Below are 21,122 nucleotides of genomic sequence, written 5' to 3'. Positions count from 1 at the left end.
CATTCCCAAGCTGAATAATTAGACAAAAGCTATTCTTAGAGTACATTCCATATATAAAGCTATGCACATGGTGCTTTGATTCAAATAATATTCTTATAAAACTTTGTTATTGTTTGAGATCTATATTCAGAGTGGCAACTTTTGTTTTTGATGATTATTCCATCCTGAAACAATTTCCCCCCTGCCCAATTAAACCAGAATGAGGAGCACATTTATATCTGATGAGGCTTAAATTTCTTAGTGGCCTGCTTCAAAAGTGAGGACCTTTAGTGGTTACATTCATTTTGTCTCTGCAAAAAGGGCTCAAAAGGAAACAGAATCAATTCCCTTAAGTTCGTCTGGAAAAGGAAGTTTACTTTTGTTGCTTTGATCTTAGCATGTTGTGCATTTTTTATTGGCTGTTGAATATAAAAAGCCATAGCTTCATCTGGTTTTTCTGCTATATTCTCATATGGTAAATCACATAATGCCTTCCAATCTAAAGTAAAATGTTCAGGTCCAAAACACCATTTCAAAATTGATTTATCATTACAGTTGATGGAAAGATTTCCAGGGGTGTAAGAAGAGTATGCAACATTTGATTCATATGCCACAGACTGCTAAAAATATCTCCATGCACTTTAGACAACAGATTCCAGGATGGAGACATACACTCATGTCATTTTAGATCACTTTTCCTACCCTTGCAAGAGGCAGTTGTACCTAATGTAGCAGCTGGCTAGGTTATTGCTTCTATAATATAATCCATAATGCAAAAGCAGCTCTTTTCCAAACATTTTAGAGCAACTGAAGTTGTTTACATGTCTCTGTGGTAATTTTCCTATAACTTTGTGCCAATTGGTTTCATACTCTTTGGTAAAAATCTTCATTTAAATCAAGACAACTGCACTTAGTTAAATTTTTCTCATAGAGAGAATTATAGGAATATTACAGCTAGCTGATTTGAGGCCATCATCATGAAGTACATCCAGGGTTTTAGAAAATGAATGCACACTACAAAAATGGAGTTGTATAATTAAACATCAGATAATCCAAGTAATAAAAGTCATAGATTAATTGTCTCTCAGTTCTAGTCAGATCCTTTAAATACTGTCTCACCACCTGAGCATTGGTTCTTTTATCAGAAGAGTGCCTATCCTTAAAGTTGGGAAATTTCAGCTTTTTAGGAGCTCCAATCAGCTGTAAAAAGTAATTGGCATCTTCTTCCAAAGTTTCAAATTTTCCTACAAAATCATAGTGGATCAAACACGGATAGCAGAGTTTGCTGATCTTTTCCCAGTGAATGTCCATTCCTACTGGACGGTGGGAATCCAGCAAATAGTGGATGAACTCTTTGAATTTGACGCCAGATCCATTATTTAATTCTTCTTCACAGGCATTCGGCCGATATTTCTTTATAATTGCCTTTCCAAATACTGGATGGTAATAACTATTGGGGTGTTCAAATTTGTCCCTAAATGCAGACACTAATCTTTCCATGGGATCACGAACAAACACAGCTTTGGTGTAGGTATTTAAACGAGTATAAATCCCTTTTAAGTCAAAGCTGTCGAGCTTTTTCAAATGCTTCCCGTAGTGAACAGCATCATGGGAGATGTTGTACGCGGAGGGGGCCAATCCGTTGAGTACCATCAGAATTCTCTTCCAGTTGGAACAGCCAGCCTTTGGTACTTCGCAGTATAAAATTTTGTGTTTATCTTCTACATAGATCCTGGAGACCATGTGAAAAAGATGGGATTGAGGACGACTCACCCCACCGAACTTCTTGCAAAATTCCTGAAGGAAAGACCTGCGTTTTTCTTGAGTTGCATCAATTCTCTTCCATTTGCTATCTGTGACTAAGCTTTTGTTTAAAGTGCGAATATCCACCGGCCAATTCATTTCGCTGAACTTCCTGAAAAGGGTCTTAGTCCCTTGATGTTTTTCAATCAACTGAATTGTTGGTGACCCTGTGATCCTACTCAAAACTTGAGCCTCTCCTTGGGAGTGGTTGGTCTCTGTGAAGACCCTAGTAGACCTCTCAGAATTGAGTAGATTTTCCTCTTTATTCTTGGGATCCTCGGACATGTGGGACTTGGGGTTCTGTTAAAATAGAGAAGGGGAAATGTTGAAAGCACATTCACAAATGTGGGTATTTGATAAGGAACTTAAAATATTTATTTTAAAATGCTACCAAGGGGCACGCATTTCGTGTAAGCTGCCAGAACAATTTAGCAAAGCATGTGGAATATACATTTTGTAATAAGCTTCTTCATAGAAAATGTAACGATGAAAATGGTATCCATGCATCACTTTGAACCAAAACTTCACATTTTATAGCATATATATTTGGGCTATTATGATGTTATTCATTTAATGTTCATGTGCTGTATTACATTAATACTCTCAGACTAAATTATCTGCATATTATTGGGATAAAACTGCTAGTTATTGATTTGAATCTATGATCATAGTAAGTTTGTTATTGTTTTTGTACTGTCTTTGCATCTGTGGGTATCAATTATATAATCTTACAAAATGCAAAAAAAAAAAAAAAAAAAAAGGGTATTCACAAGATAGAAAGGAAAAGGCCCTGAATTTTCTATCTAAGCTTTGCCTGTAATGCAATAAAATATAACTCCATCATTTTGTAGATCAACGATTGTTGAGCTATTAAGGAGTGTGTTACCTTCAAGCGTTGATTTAATGCATCTGAATGTAGATACAAAATGTAGCTGTATTTGGATTGAAATTTTTGTTGTTTTGGGGGACATTCTGTAATGCGCAGAACAGTTCAAAGTAATAAATTACAACTTAAAATTGTAGCAATGCCAATTATAAAATTCTGGTGACCACTTCAGTTTTCCAAGCACTTGCAAAAAGTGATATATATGTTTTTCCCTTGGGAAATGTTTTTTTTTCTAAATCCATTTATCACAATAATTTCGTAACTATAATCATGTTATCATACAATTTCATTCATGTATGAGCCATTCCCTCTTTTCCAAGTGAAGAAAGACTAGGGAAACCAAAAAAGTCTATTTGATATCCTGCTACTTAAATTGTATCAAAAGTGGATCTGTGAAGCACGTGTCTCCTACTCAACCTCCCTTTTCCTCTCCCCATGCTGTCATCTGCTTTTCCCACTGACCTTTCGTCTTCGTGCACTGAAGAGTTTAGCTCCCGGCTCAGACTCTGCTTCTTCATCTCCACTATTGTCATCACGTGTAGTGACTCTGACACCCAATAAACTCTCTGCTCTCTTGACTACCTTGCCTTTCGTAGAAGTCTCTCCATTTCACATGGACCTTGCCACTGACAGAGGCTGCGCCACCTCCATCACCTCTCTGACCCTCATTGTCTAACCTTCCAGTACATCATTGCTTCCAGTTTTGCAATTCTATGACCACTTGTCACTATGTTATTCAAGCTCTTAGCAGCCAGCATGCCTGGTGGCACTCAGAAGTCACCTCTGTAGGGATTTGTTCCCTGTCCACCTTGTCTAAATTATGTTCCCCTCTGAGATTTTCTCCCACTGAACCCTGCTTATTTTGCTCATAGCATTTATCACAATATGAAATGATTGTTTTACTTCTAAGTTGTCTATTTTCACCCCATCCACATCTCTTGCACTAGAATATGACTGCAGATGGCTAATCTTTCTTGTTCTTTGTTGGATCTCTGGTACCTAGCACGTTGTCTGATGCATAGATGACCAATAAATAATTGTTGAATGAGTGAACGTGATTACAATTTAATGATGGGCCTCTAAGCAGTTGTTTTATGACCTTGTCTAAGAAAAACAGTGCTAATCAGAAGATCAAGGTTAACTTAGATAAATAATTGACCGATTCTTTTAAGGTGCCGAAAATCTGTATTCAAACAAATCTTTGGCAGAAGAGAAGACAAATAAAACAGGCACAGGTCGAACTGCTCATGCTAAAGTAGGCATGTAGGTGGGAGCCTTACCTGCCTGCAAAGTCAGATTAGTTCAAAGTCACTCAGTGCGTCCTGGTAACTCCTGGAGGCTTGCCAGCCATCTGGACTCCTAGGCATCACTGTGGACACCCCAAAAAGAATCTGGGGATGGGGTCCTGACTCTAATTTAGACAAGCTCCCCAGGTACTCCACAGGCAATAATGGCATTTGGGGTCCACTGAACCAGAGCATAGCAAAGGAAAGTAAAAAGTAAGAGTTCATCGGGCTTCCCTGGTGGCTCAGTGGTTGAGAGTCCGCCTGCCGATGCAGGAGACACGGGTTCGTGCCCTGGTCCGGGAATATTCCACATGCTGCAGAGAGGCTAGGCCCGTGAGCCATGGCCAGTAGGCCTGCGCGTCCAGAGCCTGTGCTCCGCAACGGGAGAGGCCACAACAGTGAGAGGCCAGCGTACAGCAAAAAAAAAAAAAAAAAAAAAAGTAAGAGTTCATCTCATACCATCCAGGAGAGAAAGACTCCAAATATGGTGGACATGAATATTTCAGTAAGCAGAGACAAATGCTCTATTGTAGGCCGGGTGTCACATCAGGCCTCACACTGACCAGATGAAATACCATTCACCTTCATCCACTTCCCTTTGCTGGAGGTCCCTGTTCCCCAAGCTACTTTCCAATCACTGGTTTGACTGGGGAGATTACTACACAAGGGAAAAATTCATTGCTCATAAATTTGACTTCAGTCTCCTACTAGTTTATTGAGTACCAGTCTGTTTCCTTAGCTCTGACCAAATCAAGGTATGGACAAAGGCTTAATTCTAGGTAATGATACCCCATGAGCCTTCTTGTTGGATGGCCATGAGACCTTCTCCAAGCAATGCCTCACTTCACCATCACTCACCTTATAAAAACAGTTACTAGAGAACATGGCTGTTACCTTGATGCATTGATGCATATGGACTTCATGGTATATATTTTGTCCAATGCAGTTAAACCAAGTTAATCTCATTTCTGACTCATCTTAGACAAACCTCCCCTTTCCCCTAGCTTAATTGAAGTATAATTGACAAATAAAAATTGTATATATTTAAGGTGAAAAAAAACAGTTACTAGGATGTGGTGACATCCCTCCCTCACCCCAGCCCCCCATTCCACTTCCTTTTAATCACAGCAAAGACTGAGGGGTTTGGACTACGAATATCAAGGTTAATGGTATTTTAAATTGGAGGCTTATACCAATGAATTTCCATCACGATTGTTATAATAACAATAATGACAACAATAAGAGTAAACTCTTACATTCCCATTTTCCTTCAGGGTACTTCGTTCAGACTGTCCCTAAAGCAAATGCATATAAAGCCAAACTTATCCTGTTCCTTCCCAAACTGACTTTTCCTGCACTCTCTTCTGTTTCTGAAATGGTTCTATTACATTCTGGTCCCCACTGACAAAATCTGAGGGATGCTTTAACAATCAGAAAGTAAACTGGTTAGTTTAAATCTCATAATGCCTTTCAAAAAACCTTATTTTTAATTTATTATTTCTTAATTGGATATTCTTTAGTAGCTTCCTAATTAGGCTTCCTGAAAAGTACTGCCAAATTAGTCTTCCTAAAATATTTTATTTTTCAACCCTTAAAATTGGAACTGGCTCAACTACATATAAACTAAAGTCCTGACTCCTTAGCTTGGTATGGGCAGCCTGTCACCACCGGGCCTCTTGTTACTTTGTGTTCTGTTCCTTTCCTGATGTGTTCTCTGTCCTCTACTTGCTTCTATCAGTCTCTCAGCATCCCCCATCCATGTTCTCCCCCTTTCTTGGGACTTCCCAAATCTCCGAAGCTGTTATAAAATCCCACTGTCCCCAAGAAAACCACCCAGGTCTCCAGTGAGGGATTCCACTCTCTTTGAAACAACTTCAGCACTTAGTCTGTACCACCTGTAAGGAAAATAACTTTATTCCATCTTACACTGCTATTTGATTTTCTCTCTGAGAAACCCTTTCAGCCACAGCTAAACTGTAAACTCTGGCAGAAAGCTATAGTCTTCCATATATGCCTTTAAAGAGTGGATATTATTGCAAAATTAGCTGAAAGACATGTAACCACAGATGAAAAAAATGAGTATTCAAAGAAGCCTAATGAAGAAAAATTGTGGAATATTTATGAACTCTGCAGTAAATTTGAAAGCCTCACTTTTCTTAGTTTTTAAGGCCTAATGTATCTTCCCTGTGAAGTCTTCTCTGATCTTCAGCAGTTAAATTAATTGCTCTTCCTCTCTCCCCCTCAAAGTCATGGAGCCCTTACTACACATCAGGCACTGCGCTAGATGCCAGGGATGGCTTAGTGGATAAGACAAATGTGGTCCTTGCCCCCTTGGAGCTCATATACATAGAGGAAAAAAATCAAATAATTACACAATTAATTAATCTATTACCATAGTGGCAAAGGCTCCAGAGGGAAGCTATTGGAGGCTGGGAGTGCAGAAATGAGACTGCAGGGTACAAAGACAAGTCTACTCAGTTTGTGTGTTAAGTCCTCTGTTTAGCACTTTTTGTTTTACTCTAGTTAGTTGTTATAGTTGGTTGTTTAGGTGACTAGCTCTCTAATTAATTTTAAGTTTATTAAAGGTCAGTGTACAGGCTTATAAATCTATATTGTCTCCACTAGCATCTAGAATAGTATTTTGCATAAACATATGTTTTGAATTTAATGGAAGCAAAAGCAATATCATTCCTGTACTGCCCCCTTTTCAGGCAACTAACGCACACAGGCTTTATGCTGTCGACAAGGGTTGTAATTCTGCAAAACTTGGTCTGCTATTGTGGGGCTGATGGAAACCATGTAACTCAAGGATGTCGATCATTCATTCATCCAACGTACATGTATTGAACTACCACTAAATACTGTTTTTGGCCTTGTAGAAATGGATGAAGTAGATCAAATGTACGGACCCTTGAGGAAGCCAAAATTTAACTGGGTTGATTTAAAAAAAAGCAGTTTATGAAAAGGATGTGATAATTGTTATAATGGAAAACTGCATAGGGTATTGGGGGGACATAGAAAAGAGTACTTAATTTTTCTCAAGAGATTTTTTGGGGGCAAATTTCAGAGAGGAGGTAGATGCCTGAGAGGAGTCTGGGAGGATGACTGGGAAGCTGACAGGTGGACCAACTAGGATCGGAAGGTACCATCAAGGGGACACTTGAGGGACCAGATTTAGATGAGAGGGAGAGGCAAGCAGATTGGGATTCACTCCGGAGGGTCTTGTGCCCATATAAAGAGTCTAGACTTGGCCACATAGGTGACAGGGATTTTCAGTAAGGCAGGGACTTAGAATGAACATTCTAGTAGCATCAGGGAGGTGTGACTGGGGGTAGGGGGATCATCTAAAAGACAACTGTGACTGTCCATCAGGAATTCTTAGAAGAACTAAGACAATGGGGTCAAAAGGGAATTATCTGAGGCAAATTTAGGAACTTGATCAGACTGGGAGAGTGGGGGTGAAGGAAGTACAAAGAATGGATTCCCATCTCCCAGAGAGAGGAAAGGGAGCAGTAGGTGTTATGAGAGGCTAGGGAGTGGGTGTGGGTACTCACTATCTTCAAGTTCAGAGCTCTGGACTTTGAGGTACCTTGGAAAATCTGGGCATCAATATCAAGACTTCAGAGCTGGGTATACAGATTTGGGAGGTGTTGGCTTGTGGAGGTGCTAGCTGAGTTTATGGGCCTTGAAGGCATTTCCTAGATGGAGAGGCAGAGATGATCACAATGTCTGCTGTTTACTGAGTGCCTGCTACGTGCCGACCCGTAGCAGGTGCTCTTGCTGCCATGAAAATCTTTCACTTCCACTTTCCAGATGAAGAAATGGAGGCTCTTCATTTAACTTGTTTAAGACACATAGGGCTTCAGCACAGGTGAGAACCCAGTCCCAGGAAGCAGCGTCTACTCAAGGACCTGTTTCTTCGCCATCCTCTACATGAGCTACTTGAGCCCTGAGACAGCCATGCCAACTGTGAGAGCAGCAGTGACACTGGCAGGACACACTCCATTTGTCTTACTTGGTTAAGCATCTGCCAGCCCCAGATCAGATTCGCCTGTGTCAGCACCTTTGAGTGACACACACACCCCTCTGGCTTACGTCGCCTGCAATATTTGACAACTCAGCTTTACTCAGGGCTGCCTCTTCAGTGTCGGCCCAATGCTCTCAGTGTAGAGCAGGCAACTCACTCTTTGGTGCTACCATGGGCCTGTGCTAGGATGGGAGGGTGGCCTGGGGCACCAGATTGTGCCCTGGGGAACCTGGGGCTGTGCTGAGAGGGATTTCTTTTCAGGATTTCAGGCTGAGAAAGAATGCAAAGGAAGAATGTATGACATAAACTCCCAGCAAAACAAGACAGAGAGGCAAGGAGGAGTAGAGTTGGGGGGGCGGGTCAGAGGGGGTCAGAGGGCATAGGTGACTGACAAAACAAAGTGATGATCCAGCATATATTTGCAAAGTCATATCTCTTCATGCATTAAGATAAATTTTATCACTTTCATTTTAAGAATATTATTTTATTAATAATAAATTTTGAAGTTTTTTGAGGGTCTCCAAGATAGTTTCTCCTGAAGATGACAGATTGTTTCAAGATGTCGTTGAAATGGCTACTAAGAAGTATCAATGGCCATAGCCAACTCCTTTTGGTCTCCCTTTCTTCTCAAGGCCAGGTATGAGTGCCACTGGTCCTGATCCCTTAGCCTGAGGCTGGGAGCCTTCAGTGTCTGTACAACCTCATTCCCCAGAGCTGTACAGAATGAGCCCATGCTGGACATGGGAAGATCACAGAGGGCCGCCTGCCCCCTGCAGCCCAGCCTCAATAAGTGCAACTGTGCGAATGGAGAAGCGGGGGAAGAAGGGGGGAGGCAGGAGCCAGGGACAGTCCAATCCTTCCTGTTCTTTTCTTTAGGCAGAGCTCCAGTCCCAGGAAGCAGCATTTACCTGGGGAACTGTTTCTTCCCCACCCATTACTTACTGGTCCAAGGTTACTTGAGCCCTGGGAACACAACGCCAACTGGGAGAGTGGTAGTGGCAATGGCAGGGCTCGTGTTGACCAACCACAATTCTCTTATATCGAGACACTGATGGACAGGATCCTGCCTAATCTATTTATAGAGACACAGCTATCACCAAGCAAGCAGGCAAGCATAATTCTCTAAAGGTCCTGCAGACACTGCGTCATCACCCCCCTTTCCTCACTATGATTCTATAATCTGTTTCTTGTAAGGAGCAAACATATCTCGACGTACCTTGCTCAGAAATACAATCACAGTCTATTCACTCCATCTACTCCTCACACAAGAGAAAACTGCCCACAGTAGGGGGAAGGAAGTCTCAGGCTTCACACAGGGGATTTTCTTAGGGCCCCCCATAACTGCAGCCACTAGCAACTAGACTACAGCCTATACTGTAACAAGATGAAAGTGCATGGATGTGAGCACCACGCACTTGTGAAAACCAAAGAAAAGGTGCGCACCTCTGCATCAGTTCTCAGACCAGTGGGAAGACTGTTGCCTCACCTGCAACTCATGGCCCATATATTGAGATTCCCAGGCCCAGAGTATGCTCCCTCCTGGGCAAGGAAGGATGTATTTAATACCAGTTAGCAGGGAGGGTTGGTTTTCATGTCTTGGCCCCTGTCAGGGCTCCGGCCTCCTTTACTTAAAGCACAGCTGCTGGTCCAAGGCCGTAGGGAGAGGATAAATGGTGAGGGTGGGTTTGGGATAAATATCGACAGAGCGCTTCGCGTGTGCCAGGTGCTGCTTCAACGAGTTCATCCTCACCCCACCTCTGTCAGGTGGTTACGATCGTGTTTCCATTAAACTTACTTGGTGTCTCACGACTGGCAACTCCTAGAGCTGGGATTCAAATTCAGGCTTGTCTGGCTCCGAACCTTGTGTTTCCTACCATATGGCACATGTTTACTCTACAGGGCTCTCAGTGCCATCACACTTGTAATTAGAAGAGTGTTTCCTTGCCCTTTGGTCCACGTGAGTACTATCCTTTGTACCGAACTACCTTGAGATGGCCACATGAGCTGAAGTCAACTCTAGAGTGTGCAGTGGACATTGCCAAACCTTTGGTTGCTTCTCTCCTGCAATTTAAACTACATATGTTGGGTACCAAGAACAGATGCTCTATTGGACAGTCCCAAATAATCAGCATGGCCGAGGGGGTACTGGGCTCGTTTCTAGAAAACCATGATTTGAGCTAGTGCTGCCTGGACTTTGGGTTTCCCGTTATGCTGCATAAACCACACAGAAATTGTGATCATCAGCTCAGCTTTTATGCCTCAGAACAAAGCTCCTTATTTTCACGGTATCTTTATTTCCTCTCCTGCTTCTACACTCCTGTTAGAAACATCTATCCAGACTTGGTGGTTATGGAGTGATGATGTCTTCACTCCATCCCAGGTGGCCTTTTCAAGAGAACTTATTTTATATCTTGGTATTTCAGTGGCTGCAAATCTGGGAAAACAAATAATATGTGGGTACTTCTGAGCTGTGTGTCTGGATCAGGGATGAAATGAGGGAAGTTGAAGGTATCTTTCAATCTCTGATAAACTCCCAGTGACCAGTGAATCTGGTCCCCATGGCTTTTTATCAACAAGACACTAGCTCTATGACTCCGTCTCCATGGGGATTTATACACTGAGGAAAAAAATGTCCATTTCTTGCTGTGAGTAATAGGACCCCTTAGTGCTGAGTCACAGCATCTTCTACCACTCCAGATTCATCAGCAGGACCGTGCCTCCTCCGGACCCTAGTATAGAACTCATTTTCAGCAAAGTCTGGTTTCCATGTTCTAGGTTAGTAACTTATCAGATGGTTGGCCCAAAAGACAGAAACCAAAAAGTTTTGTGTGTTGCATTCTGGTTAATTTCTCTGCGGTCCTATCACCCTCTGGGTGGTTGTCTCCAAGGTAACTGGTATCATTCTACTCTACTGATCTCATCTCTTACCTCCATCCAGTCACTTTCCTGTTGGGTGTCTTCTTCAAGGTATTTCCAGCCCCCAGCCCCGCAGGGTTACAGAATGAGGAAGACAATCTTGGTGGTCTACAGGTGCTCAGACCAATTTGCAAAAGAACCCCTGAGTGCCAAGGTAGGTTGTGAGACACACATTTCACACCTATTTCAGCCCAACAACTTGTGAAATGGGAGGGAGACCAGACTTAGTAAATTTTTACTCTTATTCATGCTTTACTTGCAACTTTCAACCAAATTAGTACTTTCTACCAAATCAACCTCACTCACTGGAATAAGACATCTAACCAATCAGCTTGGGGTAGTTGACTCAACCTCCCATGTATAAAAGAGAGATAATGATGCCGACTTTATAGAGTTGTGAAAAATAAATGGAACAAATACACAATGCCTGCCGTGTAGCATATACTCACGAAGTGTGGCTTTTAACCACAACTTTTCCATTTCTGCCAAGAGTATTACCTTCCTGCAGTAACCTGGGGCCCTTGCATTAATCTTTGTCTCAGATTGTTAATTCGCTTCTCATACTCAGACACCAAACTCTATTCATTTTTTCTCTAAACTGTTCATTCCCACTATCAGTGTATCACTTAGACACATTTTTTTTTTCACGCCCAGACTATTGTCATAGACTGCTAGCAAGATCAAGTGATGCATTCATTTGATGGGTATTTATTATGAGCATCTAATATGTGCCCTGTTTAATGGCATTGGGGCCAGAGGGGCAAACAACTCTGACAAGGGTCCTGTTCTCATGGTACTTACATTCCTGTGAGTGAAGATAGATAATGAACAGATACATGAACAAAAATTTTGATGATGATACGTGTGATGCAAACACTAAAACACAGCGATGGGGCAGAGCGTGAGTGGCCGGGGGAGAGTGGAAAGACCACGTGAACTAGGTGTCTAGGGAAGATCTATTTGGGAGAAGCTAGTTGAGCAGAGATCTGCATGACAAGAAGAAACCCCAGATCTGGGAGCAGAGTGTTGCAGGCTGGGGCAACGAGGGCAAAGGGCCCTCAAAGGGGAATGAGCCTGGTCAAGTGGAGGGACAGAGGGCAGATGGTTGTCGTGTAAGTGCAAAGGGCCTGGGGACTCAAGATGAAATCAAAGAGGAGGGCAGGACCACATGCTGTAGGAATACACGTCATGGAGAATTTAAGATTTAGGATTTAGGTCATGGGAAAGATGTAGGGTTTTATCAGAGGTGTAATATGAGCCACTGGAAGATTTATACGGGGGATAACATGATGTGAAGCACATTTTATAAAGCTCACTCTGCTGGCCAAGTGGAGAATGGACTGGGGGCCGTTAAGAGTGGACACAGAGTAGCCTGGAGAGAGGCTGGTGGCTGGTATCAGTGGAGAAGTAGTAAAAAGGAGAAACACAGGGTCTGTGTGGAAATTGCTTACTGATTGATGACAAACATGCATCCCGAGCATTCGTTTTTTCAGGATTTCTCTTGTATGAGGAAGGGTGATTATCTGTCAATATTCATTGCACCATTGAGCCAATATGCAATGCATGAATCATCTCTGAGATAAGCAGATGAGGTTTTCTTGTAATCTTTCTATTTTGCTGAGATAATTTCACTTGCTTTGGAGTTTATGAGGCCATAAGTGGCTCCCATCTGTTGATGAACATATTTCTAAGAGTCATTTAGTCTCAAGTATGAAATACTTGAGGGGAAGTTAAATTGTAACTTTTATATTCTGTGTCATCTTAGTAACAGAACCAAAATTGGAAGCATGTGTTCAATTTTGGTCTTTCATTTTCAAAGCTTTAGGTCAGGAAAAGAATTAATTTCATTTGTTTACAAAGCAGATTATGCCTAATAAAATCTATTTTGTTTATGGTCACATTTTAGTCAATCCATTGCCCTAGAAAATGAGAGATATCTGATTGGCTAATTAGTCAACATAGTAAATTACATTATTCCACATCCACAGAACATTGGCTTAATTGAATTATCCAGTAATAGTATGACAGAAATATTTCCTTTTAATACATTTTGAGCAAGGCACATACCAGTGGTGAAACAGTGAAGAATATTGTTTATTCCACCCTTGTTTGATGATCGACCACAGAATATAACATAAGACTTCTGTGGATAATAACTTTTTCCACATTAAGGAAAATAAAGCAAGGTAGCTTTCAGTGGGATCCTTACTGGTTCTCTAAATTTTCACTACTTGTCTGTGCATCTTTTCCTTCCCAGAAATTTGTTCTCTGATAAGTGCTAAAAAACTTTACAAAAGAAAGTTTCAATAAAATTGGTTTTAATTTATGCATAATCAAAGAGATAAGTTTGATCAATTTCTTTCTCTAGTGAGAGGTACAAAAACTCTCCAGGACACTTTCTTTCACTCTTGAAATTCTGATGAGGACTGTTTCCTCAACCAAATTCAGATACACACAAAAGTCTACACACCATATCAGGCATGCCCATGGGATCTGCCCTGAGGGGCCAGAACCATTTATATAGCATGGATTCTACAGAATTGGCCTTGTATTGATGACCACTACTTGTTATTTTTTTTTCTTTTTGGGCTTTTAGAAATATTTATTGTGGCCAAATGTTGGAAATAGTGAAATTCAAACTGATGAAAATAAAAAAGGATTACAATTTGTAAATACAAAGGAAATAGCCATTTTAGCATCATTATAGGGAATAGAGCTCAACTTAAGCAATGATCTATATACACTATAAAAATGTTTCTGATCCCTTGATCACTACTTCTTTTTAAAATCAACTTTATTAAGGTATAATTTATATACAATAAATTGAATTTAAAGTATACATTTTGATGAATTATGACAAATGTGCACACCTGTGAAACTATTTTCAAAATAAAGATACAGACAATTTCCATCACAACAAACATTTTCCTTGTGGACATTTGCAATCCATCCTTTCTTTTGCCCCCAGCCAGGTGAGGCAACCACTTCTGTTTTTTGTCACTATGGGTTGTTTACATCTTTTGGAATTTTATATAAACAAAACCATGTAGTATGTTCCATTTTGCTTGATCACTACTTCTCAAAACACAGTTTTTAATGTCCACAAACAACTTTTATTCAAAATGATGACTGCCCTGGTGTCTCTTCCATTCAATTCCAGAAGAGATCAAGTTTTCACTTGAGTCCTTCATTCAGTTCCTTATCATGAGAAGAAAGAATAACATGGGTAAAATAGTTTAAAGGTAGATTTTTAAAAATACTGTATTTTAGAATGTATATTCAATCGTGATGACAAATGGGCCCTTTGTACCAGTTTGATCATAGCTTTAACCCAAGAAGTGAAAGAAAGATTTTCTATAGGGAGGAGGTGTTTGAGTTACCGAATGTTGACAGGTCTCTACTAACTGGGTTCCTGCCTTGTAGAAAGTGGATGCTGAGTTGCTACATGTTGAGGAAAATTCCCAAATGATGGTGCTGACCGTTTTGCTCATAACATCTGTTGAGCTGAAAAACTGCAGTTACGCAGTTATACTCATTTCAGGTACAGATGCTAGCAAGTAGGAAGGGGTGTGATTAGAAATCTCAAAAGAGAGGAGGAAAAAGCAGAGAAACAGATTGACTAGCAATCATCTGTGGAATAGATTTCCCTGGCCTGTTGGTGATAACATCTTAGGTGGTGCGATTCATTTACACTAGATGGTAAATTCTCTATTTTTATTCTTTCTAATAGATGCTACATTTTCAACCGTTTTAGAATCCTATGTTTTCTCACATGAGTACATATACAGTGACACTTTATTACTAATAGTGAAGAACTTATGAAAGAGTTTTTAGAAGTAAGGTGCTTTTCTGGAAAACAGAAGAACAAGAGAAGATTTTATAGTTGGTGAGAATAAAAGTTTCTACTTCAATTCTTGTTTTATGTCCATAATAATTTGGTCTGGGCTCTGTTGAAGTAACTTGCCAGTGGGCAAAAGATTATCCTAATGTATACTTTTTTTTTTAGTTTTTAATCTCTTTTCAGGTGACAAATAGCTTTTCTCTTAGACCAGATTCACTTGATTTTTCACTTAATTAAAAAAGTAATTTAATGCTCATCAAGAACCCCAGAGTAAGTACATGCTATCTTGATAGTTAAAACATTAAAAAAAAAAAGACCTACCACATCATAAATATCTGTCTTCTAGACTCTCACAACCAATTGCTGGTGTTAAGATTGGAGTACTGGTTAGGGTGGTCATAAGTGGGATCATTTAATGAATAGAAGAACTTCCAGAACAAGTAGTAGGACAGCACAATAGTGAAGAGAAAGGATTTCAGAATGAGATCCATCCGCCTAGATTCAGATTCCAGCTCTGCCTCTCATCATCTGTGTGCCTTTAAATAAGGATATTTAAAGCAGCAGGGAACAGTGGCTGGTGCTTACACGGTAGGGTTGGATTGCCTGCTTCCATCCTGGTGTGTGATCTGGGGCAAGGCATTTAACCTCACTAACGTTGACTCCCTTGATTTGTACCTGCCTCCCAAGGTTGCTGCTGTGAGGTTTAAATGAGATAATTTTATGTGAAACTTATCATAATGCCTACACACAGAAAGTTTGTTAAACAATAATAATGCTAACCATTATTATTATTAATTTAGTGCTAAGCATGGCAGGACCTGAAAAATTACTAAATCTTTCAAGCTTGAGTTCCCATCTTGTATAAAAAGGAGATTAAAATACGCATCCTCTTGGGGTTGCTGTGACAAATAAATGAGATGGCGCATTACATGACTAGCAAAACTCTTGGTCACAATTATTCAGAAGCATTCTGAGTGGGAATGATCTTGAGTGGGAATGCTTAAGTGAGAATTATCTGCATATTTGATTGCTAACAGCTCTCGCAGTGAGGCTAATAAACCATTATTTTCCTCTTGGTGTTCACGCTTTTAAAACACCTGAGGGCTGTCTTCTCTTCCCTCCCTTTGTCATGACAATATATTTCCAGAGACTGCTGTCTATTGTCTTTTTCCATAGACATCCTTATACAACGTTTTAACTTTCTTGGCTTCCGAATAAAGAGGCAAGTGCCAGCCCTTTGACACTTAGACCTGAGTATCTTCTAGTTATGAAGTCTTCTGACCTTTAATAAAGCCCATCTTTTACAAATCCTTCTTTGTTAACCACCATTAGTGCCACCACTTCTGGATCATTTCAGTCTTGCTTTCAAGCATTTTAAAAAGACTCATAAATTGGGTAGCTTTTTAAAAGCACAACTCCTAATTCTAGAAGGTAATCTTAAAAGAGAATGAGGGGGACGGGATCTTTACTAGCTCTATTCATGCTGAACCTGCCAAGAGAAACTCTCTTTAGGTCAAAGTTGTCTCCTTGAGTGCATGGTCATTTTGATAAGAATAGTGCAAGGTAATACAATGCCACTTTAAATTTAGAGGTTGTAAAGTTCACGCTACACTGAAAAGGCAGCAGTGAATGACATTTCCATGTTTACATTCGAGAAAAAAAAATCAGGTGCCAAGTCTTGACCCAAGCAAATGGTTCAGCGTTCTACAGGCAGTTATGGTATGTGGACATAAGGGTGAAATAAAGGTGTGGGCCCTCCTGCCCTTTGATTCTTTCTTTCCCAGCTGTGTGACCATTATTCGTAGAGACCACATGCAGCCTTAGCTGTGTCTTCTGTTTCTGGTTTAGATTCCTCACTTGGGAGGGCAAAGGACAACACCTAGTTCCTGCCTTAGAAGAGTCAATGGCACACCAGGTGTGATTGGTCCAGGGTACACGGAGCAGCCTGCCCACAACCAGCAGTTCCTCTGGTTTCTAGGATAATAATTTAGTGAGTGGAAGAATTTACAATGGACCAGGAATTGGTTGGATGCCTATGATGTGCAAGGTCTAACAGTGAACACAGAAATGAGCCAAACGTGATTATCTTCCCTTTGGGACAAGACTATCTAGTTACAAAATCACATAGGAATGTCAGTAATGAGAATATAGAGTAGAAAATGCAAGGGTCTATAGCAAAGGGGCAGAAAAAAGAATATAGGTGCACAGAAGAAGGAGAGAGGACTCTTAGCTCTGTGATGAGGAAAGCTTCATGGAAGAGGTGATATTGGAGTGAGGTCTTGGAATATGAGTAAATTTTGTACCTGCAGAGAAAGGGGTGAGTATGTTGGTAGAACAGTTTTAAATAGGACACAATAGTTTTACATAAAGAAGCAGAATGGGAAATAAGTCTAGGGAGGCGGGGTGCATGCTCTCCAAAGGAGATCATAGGGCTTTGGATTTTGTACTCACAGGTTCAAATTTTATCCTATAGACAAGAGGTGAGTGGGTTCCATCTTGGCTTCAGGATCATCCTCAACATTTACGGGGCCTAGAGCAGGAGGATGAATGGAAGCCCACACACTGTATGTCTAAATATTTAGAAGTTTTAAAGTAAGCGATACACAAGACCCAGTCCTTGTTTCCACCTGTGGTCTGCAGCCTGTCCCAAAGGATTGCTCTGGGCCTAGAAGCTAAAGAAGCCCTGCCTCCAGAGGGCCACCCTGCCACAGAGGCCTGAGTGGCCCAATGGACCTTCAGGAGGAGGACAGGCCAGAAACTAGACACAGCTGGGGACTCCTGGGCAGTGGCTGGACCTGCCCCTGTCAAGGATGGGCTGATTCAGTAAAGCTCACAGGATTCCTGGGAAGGGCAGCTTCCCTCACCTCATGCCTCACTTTTCTGACCTGGGATTGCCAGGCAGCTCTAAGTCCTGCCCAGAATTACACCTGCCCACTGCACCCAACTCCCAAGCAGAGGGGAGGGTGGAAGTACTGTTGCTGAGGAGCGCCGTCTGCCTACACATCCTCGGGCTATGGGGGATGGGGCGTGGCTATGTTGAAACTAAAGCTTTTCTTTCTCTGGTTTCAAAGGGCACAGGCTGGTCTTTTATCCCCCAGCCCAACCTCACCCCAAAGGACCAGAGTGTCCAGTTCAGCTTCTCTATCCCTCTCCAACATTTTGTGTGTGCTCAATTGGTCATCAAACTTTAAAACATGAGGCTGGAAGGAAAAAAAATTGTCGGGCTTCCCTGGTGGTGCAGCGGTTGAGAATCTTCCCGCCAATGCAGAGGACATGGGTTCAAGCCCTGGTCTGGGAGGAACCCACATGCCGCCGAGCAGCTAGGCCCGTGAGCCACAACTGCTGAGCCTGCACGTCTGGAGCCTGTGCTCTGCAGCAAGAGAGGCCGCGACAGTGAGAGGCCCGCGCACCGCGATGAAGAGTGGCCCCTGCTCACCGCAACTAGAGAAAGCCCTCGCGCAGAAACGAAGACCCAACACAGGCAAAAATATTTAACTGAATAAATAAATATATATATTTTTAAAAAGTGTTTGTCTCTCTGTGCCTGTGATGCTCGAGGCCTTTGAAAGCACATGAGCACCCTTGGCCTGGTCTAATAGTGAGGCCCCGTCTGAAGCCAACCCCTGGCCCAGAATTTCTTGGGGGTGCATGTGACATTGAGGAGGGGGCGGGTCTCAGGATCTGTGCTAACAAAGCTCCAGGGTGATTATAATGCACATGCAGCATTAATAATCACTGCTAAAAATGGGGGAGGCGCTTCTGTTTACTTCTTGTTTTTCAGCAGAGGAGAGATGCCAGATGATTGGTATTTCAGAAAGTAAAGTGGAACAGAATTGCAAGGTGAATGGGATGGCGGTGAAGCAGTGGGAGAGCCGTATGGAGCCACCATGTAGAGCAAACGAGATGAGGGCCTGGGGGGAGCAGAGGCCAAGGGCTGGGTGGTGGTGGAGGAGCTGGATTGGACAGGGCTATGGGAGAGCACATCAAGTGCTAGCTGGTCAGAGGGAGACATGGAGTGGAGGATGACTCTAAAGTTTCCAGCCTGGTATGAGATGAACTGTGTCCCCCAAACAGATATTTTGAAGTCCTCATTCCTGGTACCCGTGAGTGTGACCTTGTTTGGAAACAGGGTCTTTGCAGAGGTAATCAAGATGAGGTCATGGGGGTGGTCCCTAAGCCAATATGGCTGGTGCCCTTTTTAGAAGAGAAGAGGCACACAGGGAGGACAGCCACGCGACGACAGGGGCAGAGGCTGAAGAGACGCAGCTACAAGCCAAGGGACACCAAGGATTGCCGGCGCCACGAGAAGCCAGCAAAGAGGCAAGGAAGGATCCACCTCCATAGGTTTCAGGGAGAGTTTGGCCCTGTCGACACCTTGGTTTTGAACTTCTAGCCTCCGGAGCCAAGAGTCAATACATTAGTGTGTTTGAGAGCCTCCAGTTGGTGAGAGTTTGTTGCAGCAGTCTCAGGAAACAGATCCATAAGCTGTAACAGCCGCCAATGGCGTTCTCTCTCTGAACCAGCCAATCAGCAAAGACGAGCCTTTCTCACGACCAGCACCAGAACTGGGGACGTCCCCCCGCAACATGCACATCCTGCCCACGAGAAACCGAGCCCCATGTTCGGTATCCCTCTTCATCAATTAGCTGTTTAAAAACAAACTATTAATTCACTATGGGTTCCAGTGATCTACTATCCTAAAAGGCATAAACAGAAGGTATTCATTTACTACAGATTTCAGTTGCCTACTATGTAAGAAGGCAGTTTCCAAAACGGAAGTCGAAAGTTTTTATATTCAGTATTCCCATTCTCGTACTGACCATATGCTAATTTGATTTTGAAGGTATTTTTGGTAGTATTTTAAGGTATTATCTTTAATCTATCATAGTCAAAATTATTCAGAAAAACCTACAGGAGACTTCATCTCTACAAGGCACATTATTCGGAGAGGAAATCGTTGCAGCAATGAACTGCCAAAGGGACAGCTGAAAAAAATGGGTCATGCATTCATCTCATTCTGGGACATGAGCTGCCTAGCGGTTCACTGCTCATTTTTGTCCTCTTCCCGTAAACAAACTGCGTTAACAGGTTACTTTTAAAAAGCATACTAATCTCCCCCAGTGAATTACACAGGAAAGAATTCGGCGTTCCCTCTAGAGAACTCAAATAGTTGTTTGTTCTCAGAGCTCAGGTGTGGTAAAATAGCTGTGGGCTAAAAATGCATGCTGGATATTGGCCAGTAGGCTAGAACCCTCCCTCCGCTCCAGCTCTGATTTCTCACATTGGCGTGCAACTCGTAGCTTGCTTAATGGAAGAAAAAAAAAGGACTTGATTTTCAATTTCAATTTAATTACACAGTCTATAGTGCCTAGTGGGAAGGATTTCGGGGCAAGATTAACACTCACCAGTGCTCTATTTTACATGCCTTTCTGATGAAGAACACTACTGATTATTCAAAGTGAGTATACAGAAATGTTTTTCAAGAGCCATATTCTTTGGGTGGCAGAAGGGGAGTGCGGATCAAGAGGTACAAACTTCCAGTGATAAAGCAAATAAGTCCTGGGGCTGTAATGGACAGCATGGTGACTATAGTCTATCTGAGCATATTGCATATTTGAAAGTTACTAAGAGAGTATATCTTAAAGGTCCTCATCACGAGGAGAACAAATGTTTTGTAACTTTGGATGGTGACAGACGGTAACTAGACTTATTTATGGAGATCATTTCACAGTGTACAGAAATATGGAATCATTTTGTTGATTCTAATATAATGTTATATGTCAATTATATCTCAATTAAAAAAAATTAAAAAGGAAGGGACTTCATTTTGTGGTTCTTTGCCAGACTAGATAAATTAGAAGTGTAAGATGCTTCATAGAGTTGTATTCCAGGCACATTTTTGAGAGTGGGGAGTACCTCCCTACATGTTAGAAGAAAAGATAGGGCTTCCCTGGTGGCGCAGTGGTTGGGGGTCCGCCTGCCGATGCGGGGGACGCGGGTTCGTGCCCCGGTCCGGGACGATCACACATGCCGCGGAGCGGCTGGGCCCGTGAGCCATGGCCGCTGGGCCTGCGCGTCCGGAACCTGCGCTCCGCAACGGGAGAGGCCCGCGTACCGAAAAAAAAAAAAGAAATACAGCTGGCAGACACTGACTGAACAATACAACTATCTGTTCTGAGAATGACTATATAACTAATATACTTAAGACCCTTACCTCGTAAGCTAAAGTCCAAAGAATTTCGCTGTCTTACTGGGACTGGAAACCATTATGATTTTATCTGGCACTAAATCAATGTTTAAGATTATAAGTAAATTTTTGGTGTCTACCTACTCTATTAGTTTAGCCAAGGGTAAAAAGAAGGAAAATACAGGAAATGAAAATCT

At 41.9% G+C, this 21,122-nt stretch overlaps 2 protein-coding genes across 4 annotated transcripts in view; both read right to left on the bottom strand.

The window, feature by feature from the left end:
* Window positions 1-21,122, bottom strand: part of AQP4 (aquaporin 4) — a 72,349-nt gene that overhangs the window by 49,775 nt on the left and 1,452 nt on the right. The window lies entirely within an intron of this gene.
* The window catches only part of CHST9 (carbohydrate sulfotransferase 9), a 231,680-nt gene continuing 210,932 nt past the window's right edge, over window positions 375-21,122 (bottom strand). For 2 of the 3 annotated variants that reach the window (XM_067014821.1, XM_067014822.1), the window contains one exon: window positions 381-2,082. In XM_067014821.1, coding sequence (XP_066870922.1) covers window positions 994-2,082 — 1,089 coding nt within the window. In that variant the 3' untranslated portion in view covers window positions 381-993. Of the gene's footprint in view, window positions 2,083-21,122 lie in introns of all 3 variants that reach the window. The other variant, XM_067014820.1, reaches the window with a different exon arrangement.

The sequence above is a fragment of the Kogia breviceps genome, chromosome 15, assembly GCF_026419965.1.
Source record: "Kogia breviceps isolate mKogBre1 chromosome 15, mKogBre1 haplotype 1, whole genome shotgun sequence".
Classification (NCBI taxonomy): domain Eukaryota; kingdom Metazoa; phylum Chordata; class Mammalia; order Artiodactyla; family Physeteridae; genus Kogia; species Kogia breviceps.
This window is presented reverse-complemented; position numbering and strand designations above follow the sequence as displayed.